General features: G+C 43.1%; 1 protein-coding gene across 4 annotated transcripts in view; it reads right to left on the reverse strand.

Annotated features, from left to right (window-relative positions):
• FGFR1 (fibroblast growth factor receptor 1) overlaps positions 1 to 19,649 on the reverse strand; it is a 117,808-nt gene that overhangs the window by 76,130 nt on the left and 22,029 nt on the right. For all 4 annotated transcript variants that reach the window (XM_087969623.1, XM_087969625.1, XM_087969624.1 and 1 more), the window contains exon 2: positions 10,296 to 10,503. In XM_087969623.1, the coding sequence (XP_087825749.1) occupies positions 10,296 to 10,386 (91 nt within the window). In that variant the 5' untranslated portion in view covers positions 10,387 to 10,503. The remainder of the gene's footprint in view (positions 1 to 10,295; positions 10,504 to 19,649) is intronic.

Below are 19,649 nucleotides of genomic sequence, written 5' to 3' on the forward strand. Positions count from 1 at the left end.
GCTTTTGGAAGAATGCCGTTGGGACTCGGGTTCTTAAGGTTTGGAAATGGATTCCAGTCATTTGGTTCTCACTTGACCTTAGAATACAATAACAGAGTTGGAAGGGACCTTGGAGGTCTTCTAGTCCAACCCCCTGCCTAAGCAGGAAACCCTACACCACTTCAGACAAATGGTTATCCATTCTCTTCTTAAAAACTTCCAGTGTTGGAGCATTCACGACTTCTGGAGGCAAGTTGTTCCACTGATTAATTGTTCTAACTGTCAAGAAATTTCTCCTTAGTTCTAAGTTGCTTCTCTCCTTGATTAGTTTCCACCCATTGCTTCTTGTCCTGCCCTCAGGTACTCTGGAAAATAATTTGACTCCCTCTTCTTTGTGGCAGCCCCTGAGATATTGGAACCCTGCTATCATGTCTCCCCTAGTCCTTCTTTTCATCAAACTAGACATACCCAGTTCCTGCAACCGTTCTTCATATGTTTTAGCTCCAGTCCCCTAATCATCTTGGTTGCTCTTCTCTGCACTCTTTCTAGAGAATTCTGGGCGTTGAAGTCCACAAGTTGCCAAGTTTGGGAACCTCTGTGGTAGGCAGTTTGTACTTTCAGACTGGCAAGATTCTGTCAACATAGCCTTACAATGAAATGGAATTAGTCCATCTGGTGTGTTTCCTGTCTGGGTTACCTGACAATTTCCTTCTCTACTACTAATATGCTGAGATTCTAATATAATATATGATGATAATCTATATGAGGTTCCTCGAGGCAGGAGACACTAGCATTGATGCTTTAATGCAGACTTCATCCCAAATTCCAATTTAGAAGGAAAAACAGTAGGTTCTTTAACTAAGGCTGTGGCGTGTCCACTTTCAGTTTCAGCAAAACAGCAGGATGCTATTTTAATAAGTAATCCTCGGGTTTTGGAAACAGCAACATCTCTAATGATTTGTGGGCGAGAATTAGAGAGATTTGGGAACATTGAGTTATCCAGGGGCAAGACCCAGCAAAATCAGCTCTCTGGCACTGAGAAGTCTGCCAGGCTCCACACAGTCTCAGATTTCCAGTCAGAAAGGATGTCGCCTTTCAGCTCAAATAATCATCTTTTAGCCAGCATTCCTTTTCGGGGAGGGCGGTGGCGGGGAGGGTGTGTGGAATAGCGAATTTTTCTCAATTATCTTTGCTCAGCAATATTTCTACCTTGGAAAAAAAAATTGTAATGAAGTCCCCAATTTGAAATGTACCAAAAGGTTGTCTTCTCATCCATGGCTAATTTCATCGGTTGTCCCTAGTTTAATTAATCAATCTAATTGTCTATAAGTGTATTGCATACCAGATCGTGATGATGCACAAAGATCCACTCGACGAAAAAACGGTTGGTTGTTCAAGATTCAGCGGATAGAGAGAACAGAAGTTGAATGTAAAACCTGTAAATCTTACAAAATAAAAATAAAAAAATCCCACCCCTCCCAGATCAAAGCTCAAATGACTTCCTTAATTTTTCAGTAATTGAAGGTTCTGGAAAAAGAGTTGCTGCCCTCAGAGAGACTGTAAGGGAGAGTACCATCTGCTCTCTGGAGTTATGATGCATAGGTGTGCATCCAAAAAACCCAGTCCAGTTACAATTCTGGGTTCAGTATCATTTGAGGACACTTCCAAAAACTCTGCATGAGCCGAACAAACCAGGCAGAATGAACTATCGGTAATTACATACAGTGATACCTCAGTACTCATTGGTTAATTGGTTCTGGGACAAGTGATGAGTACCAAAAACGATGAGTACCAAACACATTTTCCCCATAAGGTATAATGTAGTGAGTCACAAGGCAGCCGATATTGACACGTAGCTTGTGCATTGAGTACCAAACAAACAATGAGTAGCGGGACAAAACGTTTGCATCGAAATATGCTGAGTGCCAAATTTGATGAGTTCCAAAGCAGTTGACTACCAAGGTACCAAAGTAATCATAAAATCCTAGGGCTGGAAGGGACCTTGGAGGTCTTCTAGTCCAGCCCCCTGCCCATGGCCCAGGGCAGGGGGCTGCCCAGCAAAATGGCTGTTCAATCTTGTCTTGAAAACCTCCAGGGATGAAGCACCCACAACTTCTGGAGGTAAGTTGTTCCACTGGTTAATTGTTCTCATTGCCAGGAAATTCCTCCTTAAATCTAGGTTGGTTCTCTCCTCAATTGGTTTCCATCCATTGCTTCTTATCCTGCCCTCAGGTGCTTTGGGAACTAAATTAACCCCCTCTTTTCTGTGACAGCCCCTCAAGTATAGGAAGATGCTATCATGCCCCCCTAAGCCTTCTTTGCTGGCTAGATAAATCATCGAGATTGGGCCCTGAAAAATTTAGACAGGAGGAAAGATGCCTTGTTTGAGGTGTTTGTTTTGGAGGAAGCTCCTGCAGATTCAGCAGAGGTTGCAGATCCAGCAAATATCGGAGCATATAAAGCCAGGCATATTCGCCAGGCGGCAAAACCACAGAATTCCATCTTACTTATTTCAGCCACGCTATGCGATCAAACTTACTGGAAAAGTCAGTAACGCTCGGGATAGTATGTGGTAAAAGGAAACGAGGTTGCCCCCAAAACACCATCAAATCCCACGTCAGCCAGAGGAGAAAACAACCCAAAGAAAATCAGAAAAATATGGAGAGAAATATGTCCATAGAATCAGGGACAATTGGATACGATTGAATGGATAGCACCATCCTCCTCATTATGATCCACAGAGAGCCAAAAAATTGGCCTGCACAAATTTTTAATAATGCCCTAAACAAATTTCTCAGCAGAGATGCAGGAAACCTAATTGGCTCATTCATTTTCACCTTGGATGATGCTTTTTTTTTAATACCTGCATTTCCTCTTCCTCCTCGTTTCCCCCCCTCTTCCATAGTTTGGGCAAAAGTTAGCAATCAATCTTCCTGCAGATTGGATTTTTCAAGCATTTTTCAAGCTTAAATTGGCCCTGTTGTCGCTCAAGAGTTATTTTTAATGGGGGGAGGAGAAGAGGCTAGCCAGAGTGTAGGGGGCTCTCCTTTGTTTGCAAGTCTGGAGCCGGGGAGGAAAATGCAATACTTTTGCTTCCCCGCAGGAAAAGGAGTTGTAAAAACATGTCCCAGCTGCTACACATGACCTTTGACCTCCCGGTTGTTCAGTAACTGCTTTCTTCTCTTTGCATCTCCCATCGCAGCCTAGTAATTAATCACAGCATCAAACAAATCGGTAGGTCACCAATGCTCTCGGTCCCTTAGCCCAGCTTATACACGCCCCTCAGCTGAGCCAAATTCCTCCCATCCTTAGATTTCATGGGCAGTTTGCAAAATACCCAAACCAAACACCCCACACCATCCCATGCATACTTGACACAAAAATCTGCCTAGGACAGACTGGAAAATGAATCTCTGCCAATGGTTATTTACATTTAATTTACTCTTTTACTTCGTCCGTATTTCTTACAGCTCAGAAAATCTAACTCAGGGTGGTACACAATAAAAGGATTCCATAAAATAAACAAAACCACTCTACAATTACAAACGTAAGTGTTGTGATTGAAAAGACTAGGAGAGAGGATTCAATGTGAGCAGGCAATGTGGCCACCACTGTTTCCTTGAGGTCCCCCAGCCTGTTGGCCCAACCATGCTTTGATGGACTTCTTGAAAGATTCCAAGGCTGGGAGTCATCCTCAGTCTCTTTCTTTAGCTATCAATAAGACATTCCCAGATTTCACATAGCAACAAAACCGGCTTGTTGACAGGGCCACATTTGGCCAAACAAGTGCAACATGCTAACTGAAATAAAATGGAATGTATTTTGGCAACATGCAGCTCTCCAACAACAATTTTTTGTATGGATCATAGGGGCTGTACCACTCACTTTGTGTTGTGGTTCGCCGGCAGTAGGTGCGGATGGCTGAGGTCTCAAAGAGCAAGGATTCAGATGAAGGGAGTCCCTGTGTGTGATACAGGGATGGGGCCAGGACCATCAGGGAGTGGAATGCTGCCTTTGGAGATTGTGGAGGCTGGCAGCAGTGATGAAGAGGCCCCTGAGGAGCCTGTGCCCAGCGCGCATTGCTCGAAGGAATTCTGGGAGTTGAAGTCCACAAGTCTTAAAGTTGCCAAGTTTGGGGACCCCTAGAATAGACTGAACACTCCTTAACCTTGGGAGCTTTCAAAAATGTCAACTCCCAGAATTCTCTTCATGGCTGGATGGAGAATTCTGGGTGTTGAAGTCCACAAGTCTTAAAGTTGCCAAGTTTGGGGAGCGCTGGTCTATTCAATTCTCGGTGTTGTCTGAGCTTAGTTGGACTGACTTCAGAGCGTTGAGAATGCCAAGAACCACCAACCACCAACTTTTGAACTATATATACTTTGTACTGATATGGGAAGAAAAACAGCCTGATATGTAAACTTTTTAAAAACATTTTTTTCTAACCTGTCTCAGAAAACTAAGTACTATCTCGGCACACTCAAGTCACCTGTAAAAATAAAGTCACTTATGGGGTGCTAAGAACATAGCAATAAATCAATGCAGTTAAAAAATAACCCTATTAAAAGGGAACATACTCAGGTTCAAGAATCCAGCTAATACTGGCACAGAACAGAAAGAGCTGAACTGAGCCTGCCCTTCAGTCATACCCGTGATTGAGATAGGGTTAAAAAAAATTCCAGTTCTGTTAGTTTCTAACCTTTGGGCTAATGTCCTTATCAAGCTATGTTAACGGGTGAAAACTTGTTAAAGAGATCACAATTTTCTGACATTTAATCAACTTGCTTGCCGGAGTTGTGGCTGCTCTATCGTTGAAGGTTTTCAAAAATAGATTGGACAATTATTTGACTGGTGTAAGGCTTCTGCTTTGAACAGGAGGCTTGACTAGAAGACCTCCGGGATCCCTTCTAACCTAATAATTCTACGTTCTCTGTTATGTTTCCTCAGAGGATCAGCATGGAAATTTGCACACACCTCCGTAGGCCTGTTTTTACCAATTAAGAGAGGCAGATTGGTGTAGTGGTTAAGGCACTAGGCTAAAACCGGAGAGTTCTGGCCCTACATTAGGCACAAAGCCAGCTGGGTAATATTGGGCCTGTCACTTTACCTCAGCTCTAAGAAGTGACAATGGCAAACGACTTCTGAAATCTTGTCAAGAAAACCGAGAAACTTGCCAAGTATTACCAGGAGTCAATTCTGATTCAAAGACACACACACACACACACACACACACACAAAATTAAATAAATAAAACAAACTCCAAACTTGTGTTCTGTGCACTCCAAGCTATTAACCATACTCTGAAAGTATAAATTACCATTTAACCAATGAATTCTAATTTACATCTAAATTTGGGGAGTGTGTCTTCTAAAGGTTTGCCTTCAGCTCCAGATTTAGCAAGCCCATCTGTAAGCTTCGCTGACTCATTTCTAAGAAACAAGTTGCCAACAAAAAGTACCAAATTTCTCCCAGATTGTTTTACTCATCACCTTTATAGCCAACAAAAGGATATGAGGATAGACTACTGCTTCTACATCCGTGCTACTTGAACTGTTTTTTGGAAGCACTGTTCTGTTAGCTCTAATTTCCTTTAAAAGGTTCTGATTTGAAGATTCAACTTTCTTTCAGTTAAAATCCAGATAATCCACACACGTGAAAAAAAAAAATCCATGTTAGGCTACGATACATCCAGGAGACTGACAAGATGTTGTATATGTTACAATGTCTTACCAGTTAATGAAGATTTCAGCTTTAACCACAACAACACAAGAGCACACAACAGATATAAACTTAATGTAAACCACTCCAAACTCGATTGCAGTAAGTACGATTTCAGCAACAGAGTGGTCAATGTCTGGAACTCACTACCTGATTCTGTTGTCACCTGCTCAAACCCTCACTCCTTTACCCTCAAACTAACCTCTATCGACCTCACCCCATTCCTAAGAGGTCTGTAAGGGGCGTGCATAAGCGCACCATCGTGCCTACCGTCCCTGTCCTATTGTCCCCAATTATTAGTTCCTATTTCTTATATTTAAACTTGTGTTTATTTTTATTTATATTGTAAGCATTTGACAAAATAAATAAATAAATAAAATAAGATGTTCATATACTTTCCTAATCTAGAATCTATTTAGAGCTTCTATTCTAAATACATACACCATCCATCAAAGGTACAGATAGATCAATTGGTATCTCAGTGCCAGGAAACAATGGGCGAGGATATCTGTGTATGGTTATAGCAACTCCATACCACCGGTTTCGTTTTCTTTTAATGCTTTGGGAATCTGAGCAGCCTAAATACCATTTAAGGTAAATGTTTTTCTCTTCATCACTAGGACTAACGGTCTTTAGTTCAAGAAGAAATTATCAAGATGGAGAAGGGATTCCAGAAAGCGCAAATGCTACAACAATCTTCTACCATCATCCAGATGTCCCAGCTTACAAATCCTATCCACTAAGTGTCAACATTCAAAGGTGTCGCGTGGACATCGGGTAGGATTGGGTGAACAGATGCTAAATTCTGTGATTGCCAAAGATTACCATAGGCCATAATAAATTTGTGGTTGGGCCCTTATACCAAGCTAATGAATAAAGCACCAGCCACATGCTGTTAGCTCTGCTGGAGGCAAAATTGCAAAGCAGCTAATTTGCCATTTCCATAAAGCTGAAGGTTAATCACAGGAGGTGTTGGAGCTCAGCCTCTAGGGATGAAGCATGCAGTTCTCCCCCCCCCCCCGCCTCTCTGTATTGTTAGTGTTCACATCCTGAAACCTACCTAAATAGGTCCATCACAGAATCTAAAGGGAACTTTTGTACCCACGATCTAACTAAGATTAGTTTTTTTTTTTTTTTTGTCGAACAACACAATGCTTTCTCTTTCCTTCTCTAACTGAAGTAAAGAAAGGCGCCATTCAGATGTCCCTCTGGGATGGTGCAATCTATCCAGGAAAAAGCCAAACATTTTTTGTTGTCTCTTGTAACGAAAATATGAGCAGGATCTAGTTTGAGTCGGTCACCAGGACCAAATGTTTATTCTTCCAAGCCCTTTGGGTTTGTGGCTCAAGCCCATTTTCAGGGAACTCCTGTCTCTCCAGAATATATGCACTGGGCTGTTCTGTATGTTTTATTTATATGGATTTCTGACTGTATGGAAGTCAGGTGTTGGTTAGGCTGTCGATGGCTGGATCCTGCAACATTATCCTGGGACAGGGGTCGACAACCTTTTGGACCTCAGGGACCACCAAACTCATCGTTTTAAATCCTGGGGACCACTAATATGAATTTTGATTGACGGTAGCTTGCTGACGTTGGTGGGGGAGAGACAGAGAGAGAGATCTGATCTAATCTCTCTCTCTCCCCCTCTCTCTCATACACACACACACACACACACACACACACACACGCATGCACACACACAGAGGCGGGGTGGGATTCAAATTTCTTAACAACCAGTTCTTGGGTGTGGCCTAATTTGTGGGTGTGGCTTAGTGGTCATGTGACTGGTTGGGCATGGCTTGTATGTAAATATTGAATTTTTTATTTAAAAAAAAGAGAGCAACTTTTATCCAAAATCTTATATTTACCTTCATTCTCGTAAAATATCAGCCCACAAATTGTATTGTGACCCTGGAAACTAACTTGTTGCCCATTTAGCAAAATGACGCTTTTCCTAAGGGAGAGGTTGATAAAAGAAATGGGACAAAACTTTGGTCTTAAACTTCATTCTCCTAGTTATCTTTCAGTAACTGCTTTTGTGCTGTTAACTTTCCTATTTCTTTCCCAGCTTTATGAACACTGCTTACAAATCCAGTGTAGATTACTCTTTAGAAAGTATTAACAGATTGTTTTCGATGATAAGGAGCTTGGCAATTAATCATTCAAAGGCTGCCGTTTTGTTTTGATAAGCTAATGTGGAATGCTGCCTGGGGCTCAAATGGGCTTTCAAGATCCTGAGGTTTGTTTTGAATTTTTACATGAGAAAATGTCCTTTTGCAGGCTGGTGGAAGAATGCTGCAGCCAAATGGACATTGGATAAATACTGAGACAGGCCTTCATGTGCTTCAAATAATAAAAAAAAATACAGATATTCAAGATGGTTCCACATCAGGGTGATACCTTTGAAGGACAAAAAAACCAAACACAATTTCCCTGTCCTTATCTGATCAAATGAACAGTAACTTTTGGCTTGCTTCTAATCTAGCCATCGGCCTCAACATGAAAGAATATTTATTCTAGTTCATAATTTGCAGCTTTAACCTTCTTCTGGCACCTTGGAATAATTCTCTTGTACAATAACAACATCCATCTGTTGCAAGCTTCTGACATGAAATCTTACAGGATTTTGCCAGATGCTTTCCAGCTCCATTCTCCTGTGCAGGGCAACCAAAGAAGACCCAGCCAATCAGCTGGGACTCGATGGGAGGCAGAGAATAGATTATTTGTTTCATAGAAGTTGGAATTCAAGTCCAACCAGCCAGTTAAGGTCTCCCAGATAGGTGGTTGTCTAGCCCAGGGTCTCCAACCTTGGCAATTTTATGACCAGTGGTGGGATTCAAATTTTTTTACTACTGGTTCTGTGGGTGTGGCTTGGTGAGCGTGGCAGGGGAAGGTTACTTCAAAATCCTATTCCCTCCCCACCCCACTAACCTGCTTTCCAGCTCCGTTCTCCTGCAGGGCAACCAAAGAAGACCCAGCCAATCAGCTGGGACTCGGGAGGCAGAGAATAGAGGGGGGGCAGGACCAGTCAGAGGTGGGATTTGCCAGTTCTCCGAACTACTCAAAATTTCTGCTACCGGTTCTCCAGAACTGGTCAGAACCGGCTGGATACCACCTCTGTTGTGGCTATATAAGGATTCTAGGCTGATGCCTCTTTTCACTCCATGCCCACTCTGCCAGTCCTTCTACACAAACTATAATATGGCCTCCAACCTTTTGGGCACCAGGGAAGGGTTCCATTGAGATAGATTTTTTTTTTCTCCTGTGGAACAGAAGGGATGTGGTTTCACATGCTGCCTGCATCCCATGGATGGGGCTTCATTTGTTTGTGTGGACTGGTTTCTGGCATGCCACGAACCAAGGATTGCGAGGAGCCCTAGCTTATAGTGAGACTCAGTTCATTGTAAATTATAAGATCATGTTTATGGCATAATATGTTTTGGAAACCAAATCATTATGTTTGGTGAACTAGAGTTTGTGTGGACCATGTTATGTGAACCCAGATCCACAGCGTACCTGGGAAAGGCACCTGGCTGTGCAGATAGACGTGTTATGAGTAGCAGGCTATCAAGAGAGCTCTGTAAGAGTGCCTTCCTTCAAATGTTAGGCTTGATTTAGGTGTGTCAAAAAAACAACAACAAGATAATGTCTCCGATTACACACTACTGACTGCCATCTTAGTTGTTTTCTTTTTGATACCTCTCCCTCTAACCCTCTTGCTTCAGTTTGGGAGATTTGCAAATCCCGGAGAACCAGGTTTGCCTTGTATGTCTGACATGGCCAATCCTGCACAGGTCACACAGCCAGTGGAGAACACACAAAGATGAAACCAGATTTCTGCCAGGTTTCATGAATGAGAGTGGAGGAAGAGACCGGATTCCCCCACCCTCCTCTGTTGAAGAAAATATCTTGGACTGATATACCCGGTTTCCCCGAAAATACGACCTACCCTGAAAGTAAGACCTAGTTTGATTTTTATATGTGCTCCCAATATAAGCCCTACACCCCCCCCCAAATAAGACCTAATTAAGATCCCGCCCACTCCAGCGTGGATGGGTAAAAATTAAGCTAGGGTGGGGGTGGTGGAGCTGCCCTCCTACTTACCTTTGGACAGTTGTAGCCAGGCCTGGCATAACCCAACACCTGCCTTGCCGGCCCATTTCTTCTGTGGCTGATAACAAAGGTCCAGATCGATCCGGAGCTCTGTTACCGGCTGCAGAGGCCTTCGGGAAAGCCTTGCTGACCGCAGAAGAAGTTCCTGAAGGCCTCTTACAGCGAAAAGGAGGCCGGGGGCGATGTGCGCAAGTGAGGTTAGTTAGTAGATGACTTCCCCCCCCAAAATAAGACCTGGTGCCATTTTTGATGGGGAAAAATATAAGACAGGGTCTTATTTTCGGGGAAACCCAGTATTATAATACACACCCAATAAAATATTGTTCCTGGTCAGAAATTACGACAGTTCCTTTCAGTTCTTCTGGAAATATGTTTGTCAGAAACCCGCTCTGGTAAGATTCTTCTCATTAACCAACATCATGGCTGTAGAACACACGTAAGAATGGAAACAAACCAATGAACATGAATAAGGCAGATGAAGCTCCTACCTTGCTCTGGCAGGGTTTGCGCTGGTCTTGCAGTGGACAGCGTGGCTATGACCAGCACAGCCCCCAAAATAAGACACTTCCACATAAACATCCCACTTCTCCAGCTACTGGTCAGCAACAGAGTTCTCAGAATCCATGAGAGCTTGGATGTTTTCTGGCCAACACAGAGATGTTTCCTTCTTCCTTGAAGTGTAGGTCTTCAGCTATGCTAAGAGGAGGAGAGGAGGGGGAGAGAGAGAAATGAGTTAAATGCACCCGAAATTTCAAATAATCAAAATGTAATACTTCCAACATTTCAATTAGGGCCCCAAATTTAAGATCCTTTGTGTCCTGTGTGTTGTTACGAATAAACAGATGTTTTGTAGGCACCATTCAGATAGTCCTTGACTTACAATCATTCAACAACCATTGTTAAGTTACAATGACACTAAAAATTTTTTTGACTTAGGACGGCCTCAGCATCCCTGCAATCACACAATCAAATTCAGGTACTTGGCCACAGGTAAGTATTTATGACAGCTGTAACTTCTTGCGGTCATGCAATCAAATTTTTGACCTTCTCCAACAAGCAAAGTCAATGAGGAAAAGCACATTTCCTTAATAACTTTGATTCATTTAACAACAAAAGGTTCAATGTTGTAAAATTGGGCATGATTCACTTAACAACTGCCTTGCCTAGCAAAGAAAAATTTGGTCCCAAGAGTCATTGTAAGTGGAGGACTACCTGTGATGACCCGGGGTGTGGCACAAAAATAACAAAATCAATAATAAAAAATAAGTCACAAAATTAGATAAATTCCCTTTAATAACTCCAACTTGGCCCCCAATGTTCAGTTATCCTCAGCTGGAGATCAATATCTTTCAAAAACAGTCTACAAAGGGAAGAAATGCAGTCCAAACCCAGACTACAGGTAAATTAGAAATAAAAAAACCAACACAAACCACACTGAAGTAAATTAACATGACAGGCCAGGATAATGAATTGCAGACTTCCAAAAGATAACAAAGCACATACAGTTGGGAGAAGCCAAAACCCAGATAAGGCTCGACAAAGATAATGCACGCTTTGCTTCCAGCAAGGTGCTGTGTGCAAATGCCCTTCTTATATCCTGTTCTCCCAGCTGCAACTAATGAAAGGGATCAGGGCCCTTTTCTCTCTCATAAGCCACATTGCTCCCTTCTCCGTTCCTCCCTGTGTGCCCTAGGATGAAGACGGGGTGGCCCTGGGTCTTCTTCTGAATGCCCAGCTGGATTGTGCCCTTCCCCAGTTTCTTCCACAGCCACCGGAGCCACACTCCCACTCCCTGTCAGCTGCTCAATCTCCCCCTCAGAATCAGACTCCAACAAGGGCATGACACTACCTAGATATTCGCATTGCAGGTTTAAAAACTAAACAGCATTCCCAATCCGAATTAATAAATATTTCCAACACACAAATACACACAAATGCATACATACCAAATAAATGCATATAGTACAACTACATGTTATAAGGTATTTTATCTCTTTGAACAGACGACAGCTTAAACCAGTGTCTCTTCATACGGTTTGCATATGGTGAAACATGCCAATTATTTTAAAATAGGAACCAAAATAGGTGCAAAAATGTTCTTTTAAAATGTCCATAGCAGGAGTGTCAAACTCAAGGCCCGGGGGCTGGATCTGGCCCCGGGTGCATAGATCTGGCCTGCGGGGCCGCCCTAGAAACAGAGAAGTACCAACCCGTAAAGCCCTGTCTTTGCTGGCAGAGGGCTGCAGGAGGCTGTTGTGGCTGAAAACGGAGCTCGGGAGCCCATTTTCACTGGCAGAGTATTGGGCCACCACAAGCATCCCCAACACGAGTGATGTCAAGCTAGCCACGCCCACCCTGGCCACGCCCACTCTGGCTCCCGAGGTCAAACACAACCCTGATGGGGCCCTCAATGAAATCAAATTTTTGACTCCCCTGGTCTATAGAGATTCTCCATCACCGGTTGTCCCAAAGGTGCTTCCCCCCAAAAAAAAGGCAACTGAACTTTCTTTCTTCTTGAAGACATTTTGTTTCTCATCCAAGAAACTTCTTCAGTTCTTCTCTCGGATGAGAAGTGAAACATCTTCAAAGGGAAAAAGAAAGTCCAGTTGACTTTTGGGGAAAAAAAAAAAAACACCTTTGGGCCAACTGATGATGGAGAATCTCCATACACATTTAAAATTGGAACATTTTTAATCACCTCTGTGTTCATGGTGGGAACACACAGGATTATTGCTTGCATGTGGAATGTTCAACCATGGCTTGGTTTAATCATTCTTCCAAGTATGCAAGTCATCGGATGGGCAAAGTATTAGACTGAGCAGAAGTTGCCAAAATTAAGGAGCAAATTGCCAAAACAGTGACTTGCAAGATCAAATTTGCCCTTTATTTTCACAAATTTTAACCTACAGAGAACCTGTTAACAATTCACTGAGGAATTAAGACACCCAATCAGTAGAATACAAAATAAACAGCAAGAACAAAATCAAAACCAGCTAAGTAAATGCAATTCCATAAACTACTTATTTCAAAAATAGCACTAAATAATCTTTTTTTTTTTTAGGGAAGGGCTTCACTCAGTGTAAAGAGATACTTCTGCTTGTACCATGTACAAGAGAACAACTCTGAGAGAACATTAATTTAATCCACTTCACAATGTTCTGCATGTTTCTTTGCACATTTGAGTGGCTTACCAAAACTCACAAAACTTTGCTAGGAAAAAATGCTTCAATAATACAATAAAACATCTGTCCAAAAAAAAAAAGGCAAGAGGTGAGATCAGCCAACAGTTAGAATCATGCCCGTACCTTAAAAAATAATCACAATCCTTCAGGAAATAACTGGATGGATGGATGGATGGATGGATGGATGGAAGGAAGGAAGGAAGGAAGGAAGGAAGGAAGGAAGGAAGGAAGGAAGGAAGGAAGGACCCTATATCCAACCCTATAATTCTATGTTCTATGGAAAATGGAAAAGCAACAGTGAGATCCTGAGTAACACATTTAGAACCTAGTCCTCATAGTTAGGGTCAACTATTTCAAAAATGTGTTGTTCAGGCTCTTGCTGTTGTTTTCTGGCCTTCCAGACTGGTGCCAGTTTTGTTTAAGTGCCCAGTTTTGTTCCATGGCACCAGGGCTTTTGATAAGCAAGTGGAATTTGATCCAGTGAGCCAAGAACGACTGAAAAGCTGTCAGTATTTTCAAAAGTGATCTCTCCGGCTCCAAATGGTTTTGTTTATTCACATACCACTCGAGAGGAAGCCAAATTAGGAGAAGGGGGCTCTTTTGCTCCCATGACCCTTTTAAAGAAAGCTGGTGAGTGGAACAAAAGGAAAGAAGAGAGAACATAGAATAATAGTGTTGTCAGGGACCCTGGAGGTCTTCTAGTCCAACCCCCTTGTCCATGGCAGGAAACTTCTTGAAAACCTCCAGTGATGGAGCCCCCACAACTTCTGAAGGCAAAACTGTTCCACCAATTAATTGTTCTGTCAGGAAATTTCTCTTTATTTCTAAGTTGCATTTCTTTTTAGAATAGAATAGAATAGAATAGAATAGAATAGAATAGAATAGAATAGAATAGAATAGAATGGAATGGAATGGAATGGAATGGAATGGAAGGGAAGGGAAGGGAAGAGAATTCTTTATTAGCCAAGCGTGATTGGACACACAAGGAATTTGTCTTGGTGCATATGCTCTCGGTGTACAAACAAGAATACATTCATGAAGAGTCAAGAATCATCAGGTACAACACTTAATAATAGTCATAGGGCACAATAAGCATTCGAATCATACTAGGAAACAGTCAATATAAATTGCAAGGATACAAGCGACAAAGTTACAGTCATACAGTCACATGTTTCCATCCATTGCTTCTTGTCCTGCCCTCAGGTGCGCTGGAGAATAAATTGACTCCTTCTTTTCTATGACATCCCCTTGAGTATTGGAAGAGAGCTATCATGTCACCCCTAATCCTTCTCTTCATTAGACTACACATATCTGCAATCGTTCATAATGTGGTTTAGTTCCAGACCCCTAATCATCTTTGTGACTCCTCTCTGCTCTAGGTCTCAACAACTTTTTATATTGTGGTGACCAGAACAGTGATGGGATTCAATTATTATTTTTTTACTACCAGTTCTGTGGGCATGGCTTGATGGGCATGGTGTGGCGTGGCTTGGTGGGCATGGCAGGGAAAGAATACTGTAAAATCTCCATTCCCACCCCACTCCAGGGGAAGGTTCCTGCAAAATCCCATTCCCTCCCGACCCACTAACCTGCTTCCCAGCTCTGTTTTCCTGTGCAGGGCAACAAAAGAAGACGGAGCCAATTAGCTGGGACTCGGGAGGCAGGGAATAGATGGGGGCAGGGCCAGTTAGAGGTGGTATTTGCTGGTTCTCCAAACTACTCAAAATTTCCGCTACCGGTTCTCCAGAACTGGTCAGAACCTGCTGAATACCACCTCTGTTCTATACCAATTAGAAAGCAGGGATTACTCTGTCTAAAAACTGATATGTAAAGAGTTGAAAATGAATAAAGCATCAACTTGTGACCAACAATCCATAGGGATACAACCAGGTAATTCTGAGGTCCTTTGTGGACACATTTTCATACTGCAAGAAGGACAAGAAAAGGAGGACAGGGAGAAGGAGAAAGAAGAGAAGGAGGAGAAGGAAAAGGAAGACAGAGGAGAAGGAGAAGGAGGAGGACAGTGAGAAAGAGCTCTTACCAGGGAAGCATAAAAGCAGTGCCGTCACTTCACATGATTGAAAAAGTCGAAGGAAAACTATAATGATTTAAAACTGGCTGTAGCCCCTGAATTTTTCTTCTCTGAGACACCTCAAAGTTGGCTCTGGAAATGTCATGGGGAAGCCCATCCTGGTTCCATTTGAGTGCCAACTTCATGGTTACAGCATGATTCGTAAGGTTGAATCACATGAGTTGATGTGCTGTACTTCAGGCATGGGAAAAAAAAGGGCTCGAGAGCACGGAAGTGGCGTCAGAAGGAAAACATGCAGTCTGCAGCCAAATTCAACTGCAATTTTTGGAACAGAAGGAAGGAAAACCACCGTCTCCTTGAAAATGGTGAGGTGAAAAAAAGCAACAGATCCCAACTTTTAAATGTAACGAAAAGAGGCTAAGCTGTCCCCCAAATCGCAAAGAATCCTAGGTTTTGAACATTGCACAGAAGTAGCAAAACACATTCACAACCACCAACTAGGGTGATTCACTTAATATCTGTGGCAAGGAAGGTGCTAAAATGGCGGGGGGGGGGGGGGGGGAGAGAATCTCTTCACCAATGTTTCACTTAGCAACAGAAACGTTGGGCTCAATCAGTTTAGGACTGCCTGTATTCCCAATAAAGCAACACAAAAATAAAACTCTGGAGGTGTATTTGGAATTTTTATATCAGGTATTTATGAGAAGGGACCTGGACAGCTTTTAAAGATATGGTGTCCCCTAAGCAGGCTTCTTTCAGGACACATCTGGACTTGGAAATGATGGATGACTGTGACAATAGACCTCACCTTAAAAAGGAATGTTTATTTAAGATGGAGCTCTCCATGGGGCTTCTCTAGCTAAACCTAATAAGAGACTAAAACTCCCTGCAGTAAGACTGCTGACGTCAGGGACACATCCACAAAGTTCATGTAGCAACATATGGAAGGAATTCTTTTGTTCAGAGATGTTTTTGCAACATTTCAATCTACTCTACCGCCCTGGGATTTCCTGGTCTTCTCCAATCCGACGAAAGAGCAGGTCTGATCTTCCTTAGCATTTTTTTTTCAGACGACTAAGGTTGGCCAGTTGCTGATGGGGATATATTACAATGTTGATGCTTGATTAAAATTCCATTGTAGTTTGCTGCTCTTTGATAGTAAGCAGGGACCATTTTTATGCTTCTGCTGGCTCACAAATTCCAGGCGTGATGGATCTATCCTTCTCAAGTTGGGTTCCCCAGATGTGTTGAAACTCCAATCCTCATGGATGGTGACCAGGAGAATTGGCAATTCTGGCATTAGCAGTGCCAATCCGTTGGGGAGACTCCCAGTTTCGGGAAGGTTAATCTAACCTACTGTTCTCAGAATTCAGTGATGGTAAGATGGATGGACTTCAACATCTGGAGTCTTCCAGGAGTTGAAGTCCACTCATCTCAAAGTCCCCAAGATTGAAAAACACTGATCTAATCCATTTGCTGGCCAAACCTGGTGATACATTTAATAAGGAAGGCTGAGCATGGAACAACTGATGCTTTCCAATTGTGGTGTTGGAGGGGACTGTTGAGTGTCCCTTAGACCTGGAGTCTCCAACCTTGGCAACTTTAAGACTTGTGGACTTCAACTCCCAGAATTCCTCAGCCAGCAAGCTGAGGTTGGAGACCCCTGCCTTAGACTGCTAGGAGATCAAACCAGTCAATCCTAAACAAAGTCAATCCTGATTGGAAGGACAGATACGTAAGCCGAAGTTCAAGTATCTTGACCACCCAATGAGAAGAGAGGATTCCTTGGAGAAGACCTTGATGTTGGGAAAGATGGAAGACAAAAGGAGAAGGGGACAGCAATGGATGAGATAAATATAAATATAAAGCCTTAGTAAGATCACACCTAGAGTACTGCATCAGTTTTGGGTCACCACATCATAAAAAAGATGTTGAGACTCTAGAAAAAGTGCAGAGAAGAGCAACCAGGACGATTAAGGGACTGGAAGCTAAAACATATGAAGAACGGTTGCAGGAACTGGGCCTGGCTGGTCTAGGGAAGAGAAGGACCAAGGGAGACAGGATAGCATCTTCCAATATTTGAGGGGCTGCCACAGACAGGAAGGGGGGGTTCAAGCTATTTTCCAAAGCACCTGTAGGCCAGGCAAGGAACAACAGATGGAAACTGAACAAGGAGAGAGTCAACCTGGAACTAAGGAGAAACTCTCTGGCAATGAGAACAATCAACCCATGGAACAGAAGTTGCCCTTGGAAGTTGTGGGAGCTTCATGATTGAGTCTTTCAAGAAGAGATTAGACTCCATCTGTCAGAAATGGTGTAGGGTCTCCTGCTTGAGCAGGGGGTTGGACTAGATGACCTACAAGGTCCCTTCCAACTCTGATCATCTGATTATATGTTTAATTATGAGATAGTTAGATAGTGTCATCAACACAATGAACATGAACGTGGGGAAATTCAGGGAGACAGTAGAGGACAGAGGGGGTCTGTACAGGTGTGCTGTAGAGGTAGTTCTTGACTTACAACAGTTTACTTAGTGACCATTCAGAGTCACAATGGCACTGAAAAAAGTGACTTATGACCATTTTTCACACTTATGAACGTTGCAGCTTTCACATGATTTACATTTGGATGCTTGACAACTGACTCACATTTATGACGGTTTGCAGTGTCCCGGGGTCCTTCTCACAAGCAAAAGTCAATGGGGAAGCTAGAGTCACTTAACAACCGGTGACTAATTTAACAACTACAGTGATTCGCTTACCAACGGTGGCAAGAAAAGTCATAACCAAGGGGCAAAACTCACGGAACAAAAATTTCTCACTTAGCAACATAAACTTTGGCCTCAATTGTGGTTGTGCGTCGAGGACTACCTGTAGTCCATGGGGTTGCAAAGAGTCGGACACAACTTAGTGACCGAACAACAACAACAACAACAACAACAACTTCAATGTTACACACATGGCCAAAGAGTGTTTCAAACAGGAACAGGAGTCCCTTATGTAATATTTACTTCTTCCTCGCGTATGTGCTGCAGGGAAAAGAAAATATTGTATTTCCACTTTTTAACTAGTGAAGAGGCCATTGAACTCGAAGAATATAAAGACTCAGCTCTTCTTGGTATTTACACAGACGCTAAATAAATTTGAACAACCTCGTTGCTCACTGCACAAGGATAGAAAGCAAACAGAGTCGCCCTTCAGTTCCTTCCTTCCATCCCAACTGCGGGAACTTATTCATCTCCAATTTGGTCCCCAACCCACCTTCATAACATCCTCTGGGGTGTTTACACTTAGGATTTTAGCACATCTTCAAAATAGTAAGTAACATTTTACTTGCCATGGGTACTACCCCCACCACACGGCAAGACAACAATTATAGGGGCCTACTGGCACATGGGCGCACCACGGTCACCATCCAGCAAGTCCGATAAATGGTAGCCGTTCCAGAAAGATCCACAGAGAATACAAAGAACTGCGAGGAGACGTTAGTGCCCAAAAGACAGAAAGATTTTAACACAAATATTTCCCAAAGCACCAGAAGGCAAGACAAGAAATGGATGGAAACTAAACAAAGAGAGAAGCAACCTCGAACTAAGGAGGAATTTCCTAATGGTGAGAACAGTTAACCAGTGTAACTGCTTGCCTTCAGAAGTTGTGAATGCTCCATCACTGGAGGCTTTTAAGAGATTAGACAGCCACTTGTCTGAAATGGTGTAGGGTCTCCTGCTTCAGCAGGGGGTTGGACTAGAACAGTGGTCGCCAGCCAGTGGGCCGGGGACCACTGGTGGTCCGCGAGAAAATTTTGGTGGTTTGCAAAGAAATGTCACCCCCAAAGCAATTAATCCAGGCTGCGCAGGAACACAAGGCTGCGCCGCCCAAATGGCCAAGTCCCTTATGTGATATTTACTTATGGCCAAATGGCTTGCGTCACTTGCATTGCGAACAACACGAGGTAGTGAGGGGAGGGGGGAAAGGGCGGAGGGAGGGAACTTGCCCCACTCACCCCACTGGCCTGGCCTGGCCACCGGGCTGCTTCTTTCCGCTTCTTTCTTCTTCTACTTTTGGCTGCACACAAGGAAAGCAGCAAAAGTCTTTCTTTCTCTCCCCCAAACTCTGCCAGAAATGGGTCTTTGGGACCCTGCAAGGCATCCTTGCTCCAAGAGGCTGCGCTGGCATGACAAGCCTCTCAATGATTCATTTCTGATGGAATTTGTGTGAGAGAAAGAAAGACTTCTGCTGCTTCTGCTGTTTTCCTTGCATGAAGCCAAAAGTCTCTCCCCCCATCCCCGAGAACAGAGCTGCAGGTGGTATCCTGCAATCCCAAATAAAGAATGATCGATCGATAGGAAAATGGGGTGGGGAATTTTCCTGCAGACTTTTTGGGGGATTTTCCCAGGGTCTCTGGTCTGTGGGATTTAAAATTATGAGTTTGGTGGTCCTTGAGGTCCAAAAGGAGGTCCAAAAGAAGACGTCCAAGATCCCTTCCAACTCTGTTATTTTGATGCCTGGCTTTGAGAAAACATCCTATCCTGGAACTAATCTTCAAACATTTTTTTAAGAACATGCAGTATAAATGAATTTTGTTTTCCCCCTTCCTTACAAGGCATATATTGACATATGGGCCGGTGG

The sequence above is a fragment of the Notechis scutatus genome, chromosome 7 (genome assembly GCF_049901735.1).
Source record: "Notechis scutatus isolate UNSWTSFEM ecotype Mainland chromosome 7, rNotScu1.2, whole genome shotgun sequence".
NCBI lineage: Eukaryota > Metazoa > Chordata > Lepidosauria > Squamata > Elapidae > Notechis > Notechis scutatus.